At 40.2% G+C, this 18,061-nt stretch overlaps 1 protein-coding gene across 8 annotated transcripts in view; it reads right to left on the bottom strand.

The window, feature by feature from the left end:
- Positions 1 to 18,061, bottom strand: part of CAB39L (calcium binding protein 39 like) — a 60,008-nt gene that overhangs the window by 11,910 nt on the left and 30,037 nt on the right. For all 8 annotated transcript variants that reach the window (XM_072032562.1, XM_021269347.4, XM_072032561.1 and 5 more), the window contains 3 exons: positions 12,673 to 12,837; positions 7,914 to 8,032; positions 2,884 to 3,052 (listed from right to left, as the gene is read on the bottom strand). In XM_072032562.1, coding sequence (XP_071888663.1) covers positions 2,884 to 3,052; positions 7,914 to 8,032; positions 12,673 to 12,837 — 453 coding nt within the window. The remainder of the gene's footprint in view (positions 1 to 2,883; positions 3,053 to 7,913; positions 8,033 to 12,672; positions 12,838 to 18,061) is intronic.

The following is an 18,061-nucleotide window of genomic DNA, read 5'->3' on the forward strand; positions in this document are numbered from 1 at the left end:
GCTTTGATGCAGGGCACTTACGAGGCAAGCACAACATTTCTCAATAGGGGGCACAAACGGAATATAATCCGAAGTGAGTTTTTCATAGAAAATCACAAGACAGTGTGGAGCAGCAGTATTCAATCAGCACTCTTTCCACCCTCTCCTGGTACCCTCCGCAGCTGACTTTCTAAATACAAGCTGTTTTCCTCTGCATTTTTAGCAGCTCTGTTTCCCCTCTGCCGCGCACCTGGCTGAATTTAATTAAGAAGCACATCTCAAGTGCATCAAAAATTCCAATACTTTCCTACTATAAATAGCCTCAAACTTTAATGCACATTTAATTAAACCCTCCTCTGGTGCGTAGACTATCCAAGGCTTCCAGCTCTCAACCAGACACCCTGGTGGCAACACTGCAAACCCAAAACAGGGGAAGCAGAACTGAAAACACTGAGTTCAGTAATCCAGCCAGTAAGCAATCATAGACAGCACTTATTTATATGGTATTAGAAATGAGTTAGCTCCACATTTCATGATTCAATGGCTTCCATATCACTTCTTGCTGTTCCAGATATTTTAAAGGAATAGTCAGAAGATGAGATGAACAGCTGGTTTATTTCCAGAACTGGCCATGTCTCAGGTGCTAAAAGGTAATTTTAGAAAAATGCAGTTTTAGAGATTGCTCCAAGCACTTTATGAGGTGATTTCTCACCTGTGAACTGCCCTCTCACTCCTCTCTTTCCAGTGCACGTGAGGATGTAGAATCCTATTTTTAAATCCTGCTAAAAATATGCTTGGATCACAGGGGGCAGAAATAAGCTCCACAGCTGTAGATCCATGAAGGTCAATCGGTCCCTCTTGCCTTGGGAGGTCACGGCAGTCTGTAGCCCCTGTTGCAGCTGAAGTGACCCATGTCCACATCCTGCCTCCAGGTTGGGGTAAAAACCATCCCCAACACTCAACCACATGTTCTGCTGTCACGCTCAGAGCAGCACCTGGGCAAATGATGCAAATCTCTCCTGTCAGGCTGGGAACAGAGTCCAAGAACACTTTTCCTGACCAGAGACAAAAACTCCTCCAAAGATAGGGTAAAACTCCAGAGATGGAGGATTTAAATAGAGCAGTTGTGGCTCAGCATTTTTCTACAGTCCTATGCACATATTTTTATTTGTCTCGATTTCTGTGCTACTTCCACTTTCATAACATTTACCAAATGAACACAAAGGCAGCACAACTTAAAACAACTGAAAGATACTGCTACCAATTAGTGGGTGGTTTGAATTTTTAATCCTGCTCCATTCATTACTTGAGGATCCAACACTTTCGATCCTGCAAGTCGCTACCCCACTCAATAGGTAAGTGAAAACTGAGGCCGGGTCTCAGCATGTGTTAAATTGCTGAGCTAACATTTCCTACAGTTGTTCCCAAGATCTATCTAATCATATTTCTAATTAGCTCTGAGAAGAAAGAATGAACAACTCGTTTCTATGACAGCAAAGAACCCAATGATAGAGGGAAAAAAAAAAAAAAAGTTATATCTATAATTAGATGATTCTTTACCTGAAAAGAATTTTCCCATTTAAGTTATTTTTCAGAAATTAACCAGCCTTCCCTGTATATTTTGGTCTAACGAGTATACTAGCATGTTGCAGGAAAGATGATGGTCACATACAAATTCCAAGAAATTTGGCAAGCTTCACCCAACTTCATTTTTAGTGCAAAACACAGACCCTGGGAAGAGTGTAGGCCACCTGGATCCCAGCACTCAATCCTGCAGCAACAGGCAAATCCCACCTACTGCTTTTGGGCCACTTCTGCTGCACTGAAGGGACAAACAGAGCATCACCAACAGCCACAGACTTACCAGGAGGCCAAAGCAGGAAATGGCAGCTGGCCCCTTCTAGCCTTCCCTCATGTTCTCCATAACAATTAAACTTATTTGTCACTTGCAAGTAGGAAGGTGGTAAAATTTTCACAGAATCACAGAATTTCTAGGTTGGAAGAGACCTCAAGATCACCGAGTCCAACCTCTGACCTAACACTAACAGTCCCCACTAAACCATATCCCTAAGCTCTACATCTAAACGTCCTTTAAAGACTTCCAGGGATGGTGACTCCACCACCTCCCTGGGCAGCCTGTTCCAGTGTCTAACAACCCTTTCAGTAAAGAAGTTCTTCCTAACATCCAACCTAAAACTCCCCTGGCGCAACTGTTTCATGACTTTTTTCCTTTAATTTACCTTTCAAATCGTTCAATGTTACCAGTCTCGAATCAAAAGACAGAAGTCCCTGTACCACCACACAAAACTAGGGCCACTGTAATGTCAAGGCCTTCTTCAAACATGCACCTTTGCAGTGCTTGTACCTAAGACCTCTTAGCACAATGGTCCTTACACTGAACCGTGGGCCACAAGTGTAAGCACACAGACATGTAAAAATAACCAAGGGCACAGCATTAGTCTGAAGAAACTGCCAGACTCAGAAGGCTCAGCAAAAATTACAGGATTTCAAAAGTGAACTAAATGATTCCTTCTGTTCACTGCTTGTGGTTGTGATGGGCAGTGGTTTTACTCAAGGGGAAGGTTAGAAAGAGATGAAAGGTTATGTGGTCTACGGTAACTGTACATAATGCATGATTAATTCGAGCTTTAAATGGTTGTATTAAAGGCCTTAGGGTATCAAGATGAAGAACATCAGTGAAATGTAAATCTGCATTGAACTAAAGTCTTTGCAGACTCGATCACTGCTGTGACTCCTTTTACAAACTGACCAAGGACTAATTGTATCTTTTACTGAACAATAAAAAAGCCACGCAGTTTAAAGGCAATATAATATTCAATGATCACTACTGATAGAATGCCATTTTTTGGCTCAACACCAATGTGCAGGTATCAAAGAACTTACCTTGAATGTAGCAAAGGCATCAGAAGCTATATCAAACGTTGACATTTCCACATATTTGAAGAAGTCTCGGAATTGTTCGGAAAAAAGTATGATTTTGGCTAATGGTTCATGCCGGATACACTCTCTCAGCATAATTCCACAGCGTAAGGCAATATTTGGGGATTCGTATCTGGAGAATGGAACGAATCAAAAAAGATCAAACCATAGAAGACCAAAAACAAGCAGGCGATTTTATAGCAATAGGGAAATTTGTAGCACAGGAAATATGTGCCAGAGAGGGTCCAGCACATGCACAGTGTGTCCCTGAACCAGAGCAGCTTCAGGACTGCAGCTCATAATGCCAGAGCTGCCAGCATTTCCCACTCCTCACCTCTGTCTTCAGAAGCCAATGCACATTTCAGTGTAAATGTGCGTTACACCTCCTCCCTGTGAAGACTGTGGGGAGTGCCTAAGGTTTCAACAGAACTCCTTCACCCTTCTTTCATTTATGAGAAAGCAAAGCCCATAAAATACAATAATCGCCCTATTCAGATGTAATTCTGAGCTTCTTGGTTTATCCAAGACAAATACAGCACCTCATGGCCACCCAGCAACTCCCGCTCTTCTAGAGAACGTCGCTCTCAAATATTAATGCCTAACGAGGAAGGTAGGAAGAGTTTAATCTTTCCTGCAGTTTAGGAGGAATTTTGCTCAATCCCCCCTCTGCAGAGGCAAAGGGTTTGCTCAGGAGTTGAATATTTATTCCTCAAGTTACAATCCCATTACAGCACAGGCATAGTCACAGAGAGGAGCCAGCACACCTCGCAGTCTTGGGAAGGGAGGCAGAGGGGAGGGAATTCAGATCATCTTCTATTTCTATAAAGTCTTGATGTCTTTAAAGTTGGAGTTAATCCGAACCAAAGCTGTCAGAAACACAATTTGGAAAAAAAAAAAAAAAAAGCAATCTAACAGTCAGGAAGGACTTGAAGTGAACCTCTTCCAACAATATTTAGTCATGTGAAAGTGATGAAATCCAAGGGGACAGAAAGCACACACTGTTTCAATAAGCTGGTTATACTATATCAGAACTGTGTATTATCACCCAGAGCTTATCAGCATCGTTTTTCCTTTTCACAATTAATTCCTAGCACTAGGCCAAAAAAAAAAAAAAAAAAGAAAGAAAAGAAAAGACAAAATGCCATCTGTGCTGTGAGTGAGTGGGCCCTCAAATTTACCACCAGCATGCAATTTAAAAGAATTGTAGTGTTTTGAGAGCATACCAGAGCTGCATACTTCAACCTGATGTCAACAATAGTTGCCTTAATGAAAAATGAACCACGATGCCAATAAGGCAAATGAAACTTCCCACCCTCACAAGTAAATGCATGCGGTCAAGCCCCTGTTTGTTTCCTTCTGGGGAGCATTTGCAACCATGAACTTGAAAGCCTTCAGACAACAGACGTGCCGCTTTCGGTTAAGGCACACCTCTCCTCTACTCCATTAACAAGAACGCTAATTTTCGAGCAGAAAGAGGCGGAGCTGCTCCTAGGAGAGCAGCCAGGAAAATCTTTAACACTTGGCTAAGGAATATTTTGTTTGGAATAAAAGCAAATTACATTGTTTCCAGCACAATAACTTCTTAAAACACCAGCATCAACAGAATCGTTCTTAGTCAAATGCTCCATTATCTGGAGCTGGGTTATGGACCTTTGACTGTTCACATAAGCGAGGGAAGTTGGGTTTGGCTCCTGGAGTATGCCTGGAAGAAGCTTATAGGCTGCCCAGTCATAACCAGTACGTTATCTGCACCCACATTTACATGCAAGCCATCAGGCAGGAATGATGGAGATGTATTTCAAAAAAAAATAGAGTTCTGCTATGATTAGCTTACAACCTAAAGAAACGCCCACATACTGACCACTGGGGACAATCAGAAAGGGAAATCAGAGACTAGAGATATTTCAAAACATTTATTGTGGAGGCTAAAAGAGGCATGACTGAGAGCAGAGATTCATTGCAGAGCAAAGAGAATTCTTCTTCTGTGGCTAGTGCAGAAGATGGTACAAGATATGGATGCAGGTCTTCCAATCTTCTTTTACACTAACTTCTGTAGTTTATCTTAACTCAAGGAATTGTGCAACTTTAGAAGACAAACTATTAAAGCTTTACCTGCACTACCATATGAAGGGATCAACACAGATCTGGGCAGTGACTGAGCACTTGAGAGATCACATGCATCGTGATACGTATATTCACAAAAGGTCCTATAAATGAGAAACGATGAAAACAGTGCCACAAACATAATCTGCTATCGTCACTGTACTAGAAATGAAAAATATTTTAAATTATAAAGGACCAAAGGAAAAATATTTTAAATTATAAAGGACCAAAGGACTCTATATACCAAACATTGTATTCATCTAAAATCCTATTCATACACAGAGCCTGCTCATAGAGAAGATACCATAAAAGCAAGTATTCATGCAGAAGCAAAGTCAATTCACTTACAAAAACAAAAACAAAAAACAGTAGTAAGTAGTGAATTATGTGCTACATGTTTTTTCTGAAACTGAGAATCCAGGAGGGAGTAGCCAACAAGTAAAACGAAGCCTAAAAGGTAGGAACAATTATCTCAAACTGGCAGTGCCACTGGAGTATTAGGCAGGAAATACTGGGAGGGAGCCCTGATTCAGGATCCTTCCCACTCAACAGAGCTCACATTATGCAACGAAAAAGCAACCTTTTGTTGATACTGTTGGGAACTGACTGTCAGGGGGCAGAGGAAATTTTGCATCCAATACAAGTAAAACAATGACAAGCCTTCACAATAGTCCCGCGCTGTTTCTTTTACGGTCATGGTTGAATTTTTTTTTTTTTCTCTCCAAATAATGTCATATAACAAACACTAAAAGGTACAAGCGAGCCAAATCCACTTTCCTTTAAGCAGATTTCAGTTTTTTCAGTTTCACATATATTCACTTAGTATTAAATAAATATGAAAACATGTCCTGAAGTCACATTTTCAAGTGGGGGTGTACAAGTACATAAGTGATACCACTTAAAAACATCCACTGGCTCAGGTCACCCTCAGTGACATGTCCATCAGCAGTACATATGCATAGCATGAAATTTTTACTATCATTTTAATATTCCTGGTTGCTACAGATGCCAAGGAATATCTGGGACGTGGTCCAAAAATATTTTCTAACTTTAAATAAAGCCGAGACATATGGCAGAGATGCACATGCAATGTGCAAAACCAAAATGAGCGAAAAGGAGAGAAGGAAATCTAAAAGTCAGGAAAGGGAAGAAACTGATTGCATCTAGGTATGAAATCGAAAACAGTTGTACAACTTAACAATGACTGAGAGAATTATCAACACTGTTCTGAAATAAATAGTTTGAGGTTTATATAAATGTTGAACTTTAATGAACAAATGAAAACAAAATCCATTTAACTAGCTTACTGGCTTCCTTTCCAAAGATGCTGGTGCTTGGTAACACAAAACAAGCCAGAGTTTCAAAATTAAAGCAAAACCACAATGAATCACGATACTTGTAAGAGCAAGACCTAGGTCAGAAGAGCGACCTGCCCTGGTTCCCCACCACCCTGCTGGTGGGAAGAGCAGCGGGTCCAGACCAGGACCTCGTGTTATCAGAGCAAACAAGAGTTTTGACACCACATTCAGTGACAGGCTCCGACTCCTTTAAATCCCTGGTAGAAATTAGTTCACTCGATTACTTTTCTTTTCCTGCTCAGCTGCGCTGGAACGTCGCCAGTTTTGAGGCAAATAGCTGGTTTAGAGGAATCAGGCTCCAGACGTGCCTATTTCCCCCGACTCTGAGGGAGGCCGGGATCACTCACTCAGGTCTGTCCTTGGCAGAGGGGAAGGCTGGCTGGAAGGGATTTTACCCCTGGGGCTGCATTCCTGTTATGCACAAATCTTAGATAGGGCTTAAGTATTTTCCTAACACCAATTGCAGAGTGAATGGCTGAAACGCCAATCTAAAGCCTCAAGAGCAAGAAACACATTAAAAAATATACATATTCTTGTAAGTACCATTAGTTTAAAAGGTCTATACCGTATTTTTCAAATGGTTGTTACTAGTATAACCAGGTAACTGCTGTGAGAGTCCTCGTTGTTTCATACTGGTCAGCTAATGAATGCACTTATTTCAACATTAGCTCTTTAATCCCAATGACATATATTCTTCTTTCCTTAGAGAAAAAATAAACAAAATCCTAAAGCCAAAAGAAAACCACAGAAAACAGTAGACTAAGTGTTGGAAAAGCAGAGATTCTTGCTAAATGGGAGGCACTTTTGGCCAAGCAAAGGGGACAGAAACCTCACGAGTTTAAGGCCAACACTTGGGCGTTCTTGAATGCAACTACGGCTGATGTCTTCTCCATGCTTTTCCCCCTCCCTGGCCAGCTTACCTTGGGAAACACCAGCTGAGCACTTATTCCCTCATAGGTTAAAAAAAAAGAAAAAAAAAAGATTTACTACTGAAAGACATTGAGTTCATTACTGACTTAATTTAAAGTTGAAATTCACATGTGGCTACAAGCATTCGAGAAGTCTGTCCCACAGACACAACTATGCATTTTTGCTTCTCTGTGTTCTGCCACATGGTGGTCCAGCATTTGACTGCAGTTATTTATAGGGAGCAGTGTAACTCCCCTCCTGCAACGCGAAAGGGTCTAAATGAAATTCAGCAGTTGTCAACAATACTACATAAGAGTTCAGGGCAAGAACTGAAGTCACATGTCACATGGTGAGCAGTCAAAAACAAGCAGCACATAATTAGTCCAACATGACGTTTGGTGAAGAAATAATGGCTCAATAAAATAATCCAGTTATTAAAAAGTGTACATTCATGTAGAAAGAAAGCCAATATAAAAGAAACAAAAGAAATCTGGAACAAAGTCTGAAAATCCTTTTTTTAAAAATAAATAAATAAATAAAAGTGAGACAGTAGATCAATTGCAATGCCAGTATGTTCCAGGCAATGCTCTTTAATGAAAATCAAAGTCAAATGAAAGCACCCACCCTTTTAGAAGCATGAATAGGATATGTGGATGGGCGCTAATGTATTCCACAGTAGGGCTGCGTGTGCCAATTTGTCTTCTCAAGATGTTGTTAAATATCTGGGAAACGTCCTTTTTGCCCTGTTAAAGAAGCAAAACATATCTTCAACTGTAAAAGCATGAGTAAATGACCATTCACTATAATATCCATTTAAAGCAGAAATGAAATTTAAAACAAAAACAAGTCTGTCTCCTTTTGGGGCTCCCCATAGTCCCACCACATCACACTTGCACTTTCCTCTATTCCACAAGAAGGTTTCCTCCCTCGGGTGGCTCTCAAGAATACTTAATCCCACACACACCCATTTATACCTTTTTTTTTTCTTCTCTAGATGAAGATGTGTACCCTCTTTATTCTGTTGAGCAACTCCCTGGCTATTTCATGTAACAACATTAAAAATAATGAAGCAAACAAGTACTTTGAGCCAAATGTGCTTTTGCAGTGTGTATTATTGCTCCCATAGCCTCCAAATATAAGTTGTCAAGCTAGAAGCTAGTACAATGAAACACAGCCTGGCTTTCTAAAGCTAAAGATTTTCATTATTTGAATGTCATCAATGCAAATGCGATTGCAATCTTGAAAAAATCAGGGTTAAATTTAAAACTGTGCCCCCTATTTCACCATGCAGAATGAAATAATTGCTATTGATAAGGCGGCTGTGTCACATACATGTCCCAGCTTCAGTCACAGCTAATATGGGAAGGATCTTTAACTTTGTCCTAAATTTCTCCTCTCTCTAGGCCTACACACATCTGTACAATCATCTTTTGTCTTCGCATACTTCCCCGTGCAGATAACTTTTCGGAAGGCCCTTCCAGATCATGCTCTATTCAGCTACAGAGCTTGCCAACGCATCTTGCTTTCTAAGTCCTCTTCCTCCCCATCGCTTTCTCTCCCCTAGCCGCAGGAGACAAATTGATGGGTGCAATTAATAGAGGGGAGAGACCGCCGTGCTAATGGCCAGTAACCAAGGCACTGAGCAAACAGCAGGTCACTATGCACAGGGCGAGCTCAAGCAAAAGGTTGCTTATAATCTCGACATGCTCATTGATCTGTCTTGAGAGGACAAACATTCCTTGGCGAGGGAATTATTGAATGTTTTAAGCCAAGGCACAGACAGTTTCACACAGAGAGAAATTCCCTGGTTTCACCTCTGCAAATAAATCACTGCTGAGAAACACAAAATATTCTGCTTCCCTACTCGTTCCAACCCAGCTGGCCTGGGGACTCAGGGACTCGGGGAATTAAATATGAGGATCAAATCAGACCAGGCCAATCCACCTGCCTTTGTCTGCAGCACTTTTGACCTCTGGACATTCTCTTAATGAAGCTAATTCTTTATAAAGATGCCCCATTCTCCCTGTCTTCACAACACCCATAACAGATGTCTGGAATCCCACGATCCCCAGTGGCTTCAGCAGTTACTCCAACATGAAAGCAATCCAGAAAGAGAAGAGCTGTCGAAAGGGGAGAGATAAAAACGGCCCCAAATTAAGTGATTCCTTCTGCTATGCCAAATTTTATACTAGTTACTTAATGCTAGGTGTACTACAGCATTATGTCCAACAGCAGCATATTTTCCAGAGACCAGGGATCAGGAAAGAAGCTGGTCTCTCCGAATTCTTCTCAGGAAAACAGAGGCAGATAGAAGGAAACCAAGGCAGACTTCCCTCACCATCAGACATCCATAGAAATTGTAGGAATACTTTTGCAATGCTTCTCACTTGGATCTGCAATTCCAGTTTGCCTTATAATGAAATACATATGACAACTGAAGCAAAAGATAAGGCAGCATGGAGAGCACAACGGCTAGACAAGAACAAAATTAGCAAAGAAAAACCTCAGAAGATGCCCTCATATGAACAACAAATTGCATAATACCTCTACTGCAGTTTAGCTGCTATCTCAAGATAAAGTGAGAGAAACCATCCAACGTTGCCAGTCCTGGGCTTGTGGCTATTTACTGTCCTTTTTATGGGCTTTACAGTTTGTAAACCATTAGGCTTCTATGCAGTTAGTAACATTTTTATTTTTGTTTTTAAATAGACTTATTTGGAATTCACCTTTGCCTCAACTCTTCAAAGTTCAACAATAAATTTCCTGTTCTAAATTTGCAAAAATCTACCCAGTCTGATCTTGATTCTGGGCTCCTGCTCAAACCCAACTTTAGTGCTTCTTAACAGTATCATCAACAAAATTATATAGAACCAAAGAATCATCAAGGTGCGAAAAGCCCTCCAAGATCACCTGGTCCAACCATCCCCCTACCACCAGTGTCACTCACTAAACCACGTCCCCAAGCACCACGTCCAGCCTTTCCTTGAACACCCCCAGGACGGTGACTCCACCACCTCCCTGGGCAACCCGTCCCAGTGCCTAACTAAAATCATATTGTTTCTTGACTGGCAGAAGCAATAAACCTCTGTTCTTTATAGATGTGTGATGAAGATATGGAAGGACATGACAATGCCCTCTATACACACACATATACCCCTGCCACGTGCTGTAAAGCATACTGGCAGATGAAACACAAATGAGACAGGCAGGACTTTAGTCTGTGCTTCTGCCTTTTGCTAGGTGGGGGCATTAGCTCCCAGCTCTCTCTTCTAAACAGCCAGCAAGTTTCATGAAGTCTTTGAAATCACATCTTCAAAGGCTAGTTCAACTACGCAAAAATTAAGTTCAAAGTGGCCAGCAGGTTCAACAATTTTTGGGATGGCAAGGGGTAGTGAGGAGGAGAAAGGGAGTCAGGACAAAATGAAGTAATTTATGTAAATATTATCTCCTTCAGAAATCAGATTTTCAGGTATTGGTTATTTTAATTTCTACCATGACATACAGATCAAAAACCTAACTTGCATATTAAAAAGTGATTATATTGCTCGTTTAATGAAGAAACCTAAACATCAGCTGTGGACAATATAACAAAATAAGCAGAAAAGTTGATAAACTAAAAATGTCTATGGGAATTTAAAGACAAGGCAGCACATTCTCTTACTACCCTCTTATTCAATGGTATTTCATTTCTACTGGTTTACTAAAGAGTATGTTGAATAGTTTTGCTAAATGACTGAACAGGTTTTATCATGGAAAAATCTGTCTTTCAATAAAAGCTATTTAGGATTTTTTTTTTTACTAACAGATTTCTTTCTTTTTTTTTGTCTGACAAAAAAATGCAGATTATCAGGCTACTGAAAAAATCCAGTAGTTTCCCTTCTCTGTTATATTTACTAACAGTATCTTCTCTTCCCTCCCTTTTATTTTCTTCAAAAATATATAAATACAAAATACATGCATATTTTTGGGGGGTTATGGTTTTGTGTGGATTTTTTTTTGTACTTAAGGCATGTAACAGTTACTGGGGAAGATGACAACTGAAAAGATCTGAAGAAATTCTAGCATAAAAAAATCTCCTGAACTCAAGACCTTAAGATGAGTGAGAGAATTTCACTAGCAACAACATTTCAACACCTACTAGAAAAATCAATCAGTCCCTTGAATGCTGGCTTTACTGAGGAGAGGAGGAAGAGGAGGCAAAAACAACCATAAATCTCCCATCGTTCCTCCTTTTCATTCATTTTCAAAATGGAAAGCGAAATGAAGTAACAACAAATGTCTTCAATAATGGGATAACTCTTACAGAAGAAAGTAAATATCATAAAAGGTGACTCTGAAAGCATCAGGTGATCTCTCCAAGGAGCTGCTTTTTAAAATTCAAAAGCAACCCTGCCCTACACACTGGGTACTGTCCTGGCTTCAGACCTCAGTGGAAGAGGTTTGATTTCTGGGAACCAGGGATTTCGATCTGCTGGGAGATCCTCAGACACTTCTGACAATTCATCAGTGCCAGCGAACCATAGAAAATGCACAGAAGCCCTCAGAGGCCAGTATCCCAGCTGACCTTGGACCACAGAAATACTGTTATGTCCTGGCAGTGATGAAGTTTCTTCCCTGACCATATTAGCTAAAGGTCAATTAAAAGGGTTTATATTTATTCTGAATTGCTGTAATCTGTTTTTACTAAAACTTTTCTTATATGGAAGTTCAGTTATCTTAATTGTACTAAGTTCTTAGCTATAATAACAGAACTAGCCATGAGTTCCATGGACTATATAATTATATAATATTTATTTATTTTCTGATGGAAAATAATATATATATTCTTTTCTTCTTTAATAAAAAAAAAAAAGTAAGTGGGGGCAATCCAATTTACCTTGCCACCTGCTGGCAGTTACAACACCTTTTTCTACTCTTTTCCTTTCAACTAAACCACCTTAATTTTTTCAGTCTTTTTCATAAGAGACTTTCCCATGCTTACAATTATTTTCACTCCATGTCACTGAAACCCTTCTAAAATCAGACACACTGATTGACTCTTGTTGCAGTCTCCCAAAGTAAGAGGTTAATAATCACTGCAGCTTGCAAGGTCATAAACAGTATTCTCATCATCATTTCCTATCTTGTTCAGATTCACGCAGTAATATTTCTTTCTTGTTTATAAAAAACCCGAAAAGGTTAAATCAGATGCACTGCATATACTCCTAGTATATGAACACATCTGTCAGGATACTGAACAACCTACAACTACCTTCTTCAGCGTGGGAGAAATGGTGCAACCATGTGTCAAGTGCAATAAAATTATTTAGGCTTCAGAAAAACACAGCTATCATCACAGCCAACACTGAGACCAGGGAGATAAGGTTTATGCACTTTGACCCACCTCAAAATCTATCAGCTGCAGGTTGGCAATGAGTGTCACCAGAAGGCCACTGTTGTACAATTCTTGTGCCAGCTGAGCCACCACTTCTGTAGGCGGCTCCTTGTCCGTGGTCCCACACAGAATTTCCTTCATTGCTTGCAGGGATTTTGACACTTCCTCTGACGCCTGTTGACCAACAGACAAGGGTTTGGTTTGGTTTTGTAAAGAAAGTAAGAAAAACAGGTTGTTTTAAATTTAAAAAGACGAACAGTTCAAAACAAAAGCTTCTTTAATACTCTGTTGTAATTCCCAAGGCTGCAATGCCCACACCAGATCCTGCAGGCCTTACACTAACACATGGATATATTCAACTTAAACATGGCATACCGTCACTTCCAGGCCGTGGGCATGAAATAGAGTCAGAAATACAGTTACCAACCCATGACATCAAGATCCTTTGTGAGTGCTCCCCCAAAGAAGTGGGGAGCAGCTCCGCTACCACTCCTGCAGTGGGCTCCCTCAAGACTTGTGGGGCGAAAGGCAAAAAATTGGGGCACCTGGAAGCTGTGTTGCCCCCATCCAGAACTGCTTGCTGATGGCCTGTCCTGGCTCCTAAATAACAACCTAAATAACCCCTGTAACCCTGCCAGCCTTGCGTTGCCACCACCTATTTCTCCTCGTCACGTATGCTCCAAGCCAGCGTCTTCAGCAAGGGATTTATCTGAAGAGTGCACAGGCACTTCAGGTTCAGGTTGGGAAATTATTTAACAGCTTAACTTGCTTTCAGTAAAGCTCCACAGCTGGCTCCCAACAAACCAAGTCTTTCATTTTTACCCCCACCTAGTGTACACTAATTCAATGCAAAGTTTCAAATACTGAATGTATATTAAAAAAAAAAAAAAAGTCAAGAACTGCCTTATGAAATACTTGGAAGATAAAGCTTACAACAGAAAAAAAAATGAAGGAGAAAAGCACAAAAACAGGTAACAGCTTAGTGTTGGTGGCAGTCAGCAGGTTTCAATGACATGTGAATTACAACGTCCCAGTTTCAAAGGGGAAGCAACCATCGGTCACAGCGAGGTAGCTCTGTCCTCACAGCCTCCTCCTTTCCATCCTGTATAAGTAAAGGCTCCTTGGAGCAAAGGCTTGATTTGTGAGCATGTGTTTGCTTTAATTCCTACCTGCTGTAGCCATTGGGTTGTGCAGGCAATAGCTCTTTCTGGGTCAGGGTATATTTAATACATGCATGACCAGCACCTAGTGCATATATAAGGCTGGTTGGATTTTATTTTTTTTTGGCAGGGTGTGGTAAGCAATAAAGGAGAGGTTTGAAAACAAAGATGGTGAAAGTTTCTGAAGCTAGGACAGCATTTTATGTCTAAATTGCAAAACACTTATTTGAAATGAGTGTTTCAGTAGCTAAGCAGGAAAAAAATACAAAACAATACACAGAGAAAAAAAAAACAGTCATTTGTAAAAGCTAATTGGACATTAATGGATGTTCAAAGCCAGATCGATAATTTCAATACGTCTCTCACATAAACTGAAAGGGAAAATGTCATGCTTCCAAATGTCACCACATCAATCTCCATAAAACAACCCCGCAGTGCTCAGGAGAAACATCTCCCAAGTGCTGCTGATCTCCAAACACTTCAATGTTGACTTACATCACAGAATTTATTCACGTTAGTATAAACTGAAAAAAAAGCCACCTTCACATCACATCTACCTGGATGATTCAAGCATCCATTTTGGACAGCAGAAAGCATCTCCCCCAGTCTGTCTGTACCTATTCACAGTTTTCTAGTTTAGACAGGCCAGCGTGAGTGGCATGTAAATGAGTATGACTATGTGGTAACTTTAACCACAGCAGAAGTCTTTTTTGTTCCTTAATGCAGTTCAGTAGAAGAGCCTATTTTTATCACAAACGCTAGTGGTATGTCACTAGAGATATCCCACAGAGTACAGATGGGATTAACAACGGGGGTGCTATCTTGTAAACTAAAGCTCTAAATCTTTATAAGAACTGTGCAAATATTTTCATACCAAAGGAAAACCCATACGTTTTTGGCTTTTCACCCATTCTTCTTGGTAGGGTGTGAATATCTCTGGCATTCTGTGGGTAAAAAAAATTAATACCTCTCCTTTAAAGTATAAGTAGTCCTTTCTGATGTGTAGGAAAAGCCTGCAATACTCTGCTTTTTGTTTTGTTCTCAAAATGAGGCCAAAAAGTAAAGTGCTGGAGGAGAAAGAAACGACAGAACATTGTAGTGTTGATGGGCACAACAGGGCCCAAATGGAGCTGTGTCTCTCTGATCAATCTGCCATCCCATCCGCTCACCTTCTTTGCTTTTGTACATGCAATTTACATTTCATATTTAACTTCCTCCTTCTTTATATCCTCTGGATATTCTGTGGTTTGACATTCAAGCCTCTACCAAAAGCTATTCCTGGTCAAATCTAAGGACTGCTCTTCTACCTCTATCCCTTATAATCTACCTGTAGCAAAATCATAGTCCCAAGCACAGATTTGTGAATTAACAGCCACTTCCACTCTCCACTTTGACATTTCCACTTAATCTTACTATTTTTTTTAGAATAATACCCTAAGTAGATAAGCACTGTGTCTGGGATAGAAACTTGCGCAAGACTCTGAAGAAAAAGTCATTCCAAGATCCAAAGATCCCAGATTTGTCCAAAAGAAACAATAAAGCCAAATATATTCACTCAAATACGTTGAACATAAATGACAACAGAAACATAGCTACAGAACTTCTCATACGAAGCCAGACTGGTCCTGACCTTTTTTAAGAAAACATGGAAAAAACACTAACCAGCAAAACTCTCAGCAAGACGTTCTTCCCCCCAGCAATGCCACAAACATAAATTTTGTGACAAAAGGAGAGATTTGATAGAAAAACTGAAGTCTACTATGACTTATGTACTGCAATTTACCTTACATCAGTGGCAACAACAACAAAAATCAAGTACTACAGCTGTCACTTCAGAAGTCCCAGAGCAAAAGAAAAGGTTTCATGAAACTTGAAAGCCCTTTAGCCATTTTCCTCATTCTTGTAACTAAGCACAATCAGTTTTTCAGAACTATCAGACCATTATCCTCTAGGCATGAGTCCTTTACATCATGATTGAATTTATTTCTCTATATTTTAGAGATGTTGGTGTGGGAGTATAGGAAAGAGAGAGAGACAACTGAACACAAGTCCTAAGCTTATATACTTATTGCATGCAAGTGCCAAAAGTGGCATATGCTGAACTTTGGACAAATAAGTTGCAGACAAGGACAACAAAAAAAAATTAAATGCAAGCTGATTCCCAGCATATGCATCAATTTAATGGTTGTGTTGCTGTCACTGCACAGGCATCAGGATCTCAACCTCCTAAAGCAAATTGAAGGCTTCTAGTCTTCATTTCTGCCATGCAAGCACTACTGTCATCTCAGTTCACAGCATCCAAACTTGGGAGGATCCAGTGCCACTCCAGAACATTGTAAACTTCAGTGTGGGTACATGGACAAGCTATGAGTGAGTTACAGGACTGATTTGCAATAGCTATGTAAAGGAAATGAAGGAGAGCACAATCTGTACTGACCTGTGCAATGAAGGCAAGTTTTCCAGCAATGGCCATTTCTTCTCTACTTTGGCCCAACACAGGACTAACAAGTTGGTTTTCTTTCCAGCAAAAAATAACTTATTACCCATAGAGCATAGTTTTCTGTGACCAGCAACTCACAGGAAGTTTGAGAGTCCATTTAGAAATAAAATGTTTTGTGTAAATATTGAAACATATCAGTTCTTGCTTTGATCAGCCTACTAACCTTACTGGGCTGTCTAATGGGCAATAGCCTTAGAGATAAGCATACATTAATTCTCTAAGTTAAGTTATAAACATGCTTAACCTCTCCTGTTGATAAAGCTGGGGTTTTGTCAGCATTAATGTGTCTTTCCAAACCTATCAACAGCTTCAGCAGTGAGAGCTGGAAAGTTGTGTTGAAGATGCTTGGTCTTAAGCTTGCTTCCCTTGCAAAACGAAGCCTTGCTGCTGTTGACTTAACAGGATCATAACATAAAGAAGCTCATGAAGAAATGATGCCCTGAAATTCTATATGGGAAAAAAAAAAAATCTTCCTCTCCTTTCTTCAAGATCTCAAAGACTTTCTCTCCTATCTGCAGCTTAACAGAAGTCTGAAGACCAGGTGACTTTGTTGCAGAGGTTCACTCCTTATTTCAGAATTATATTATTGCTACTATGCCTATAATTAAATATTTCAGCACTCCAGTGTTATGAAACATCTTAATTTTCCTTTGCCACAGAACTAATACTGGGTTCTTCAGTCTAACTTGCTTTGCCAGATCTAGAAGACTATTTCTTAGCTTTACCTATTTTGGACTGATCTCTGTGGGAAGGCCAAAGTGCGTAACAATGTTCTTAGGACAGCAGTTTAGCAGGCTTGGAAAAGCTGGGAATGCTGCCTGAAAAGTTACATTTTTCTCTATATTTTACAGTTATACAAGACACCGCAATAAGGAGTGCCTTGTGTTTTTCATTAAGGGATTATGAAGAAATCCTACAGGTCTTAAAATTTTTCTGTTCTTGTAAAATCTTCCAGGGAGATTTTAAAGGGTAGTGTGAAAGGTTAAAACAAAAGTCTTATCTGTTGTTCATGCAGAAAGCTGAATTTTTATTCCTGTAATCACATAATTTTGTATTTTCCATACTCAAAGGGTAAGCTGTCTTATCTGTAACTGCTTGTGCATAATATAGAAAAAAAAAAAAAAAGCAAGTCTTCTGCTTCAGAAACAAAAACTTCACGAAGGCAGTTTTTGAAAAAACAAAACAAAACAAAACACATCACAGAGATGCTTTATCAAGAATCCCTAACTTTAACAACTCTAATTTCTAGCCCTTCCAATATGGTTAACAGAAGTTACCTGTGCTTACAAACCTTGCCCTTTGCTTTTTCTTCGCTACTTACACCAATTTCACTTTTATCCTAAACATGTCCTATTATGCATTTGTGATCCAGATCTGTTATGTTTGTCAAAGAGGCAGATGGATCTCCCATTGTGCAATGTGTGCTTGCAGGCCAGAAACCAACCATATCCTGGGCTGCATCAAAAGAAGTATGGCCAGCAGGGCGAGGGAAATGATTCTCTCCCTCTGCTCTGCTCTCATGAGACCACTCCTGGAGTGCTGCATCCAGGTCTAGGCCAAACAGCACAAAAAGAACATAGAAGTATTAGAGAGAGTCCAGAGGAGTGCCACGAAGATCATCAGAGGGCTGGAGCACCTCTCCTATGAAGACAGGCTGAGGGAGTTAGGGTTGTTCAAGCCTGGAGAAGAAAAGGCTCCAGGGAGGCCTTACAGTGGCCTTCCAGAACCTAAGGGGCCT

Source organism: Anas platyrhynchos, chromosome 1 (assembly GCF_047663525.1).
Source record: "Anas platyrhynchos isolate ZD024472 breed Pekin duck chromosome 1, IASCAAS_PekinDuck_T2T, whole genome shotgun sequence".
NCBI classification, from domain to species: Eukaryota; Metazoa; Chordata; class Aves; order Anseriformes; family Anatidae; genus Anas; species Anas platyrhynchos.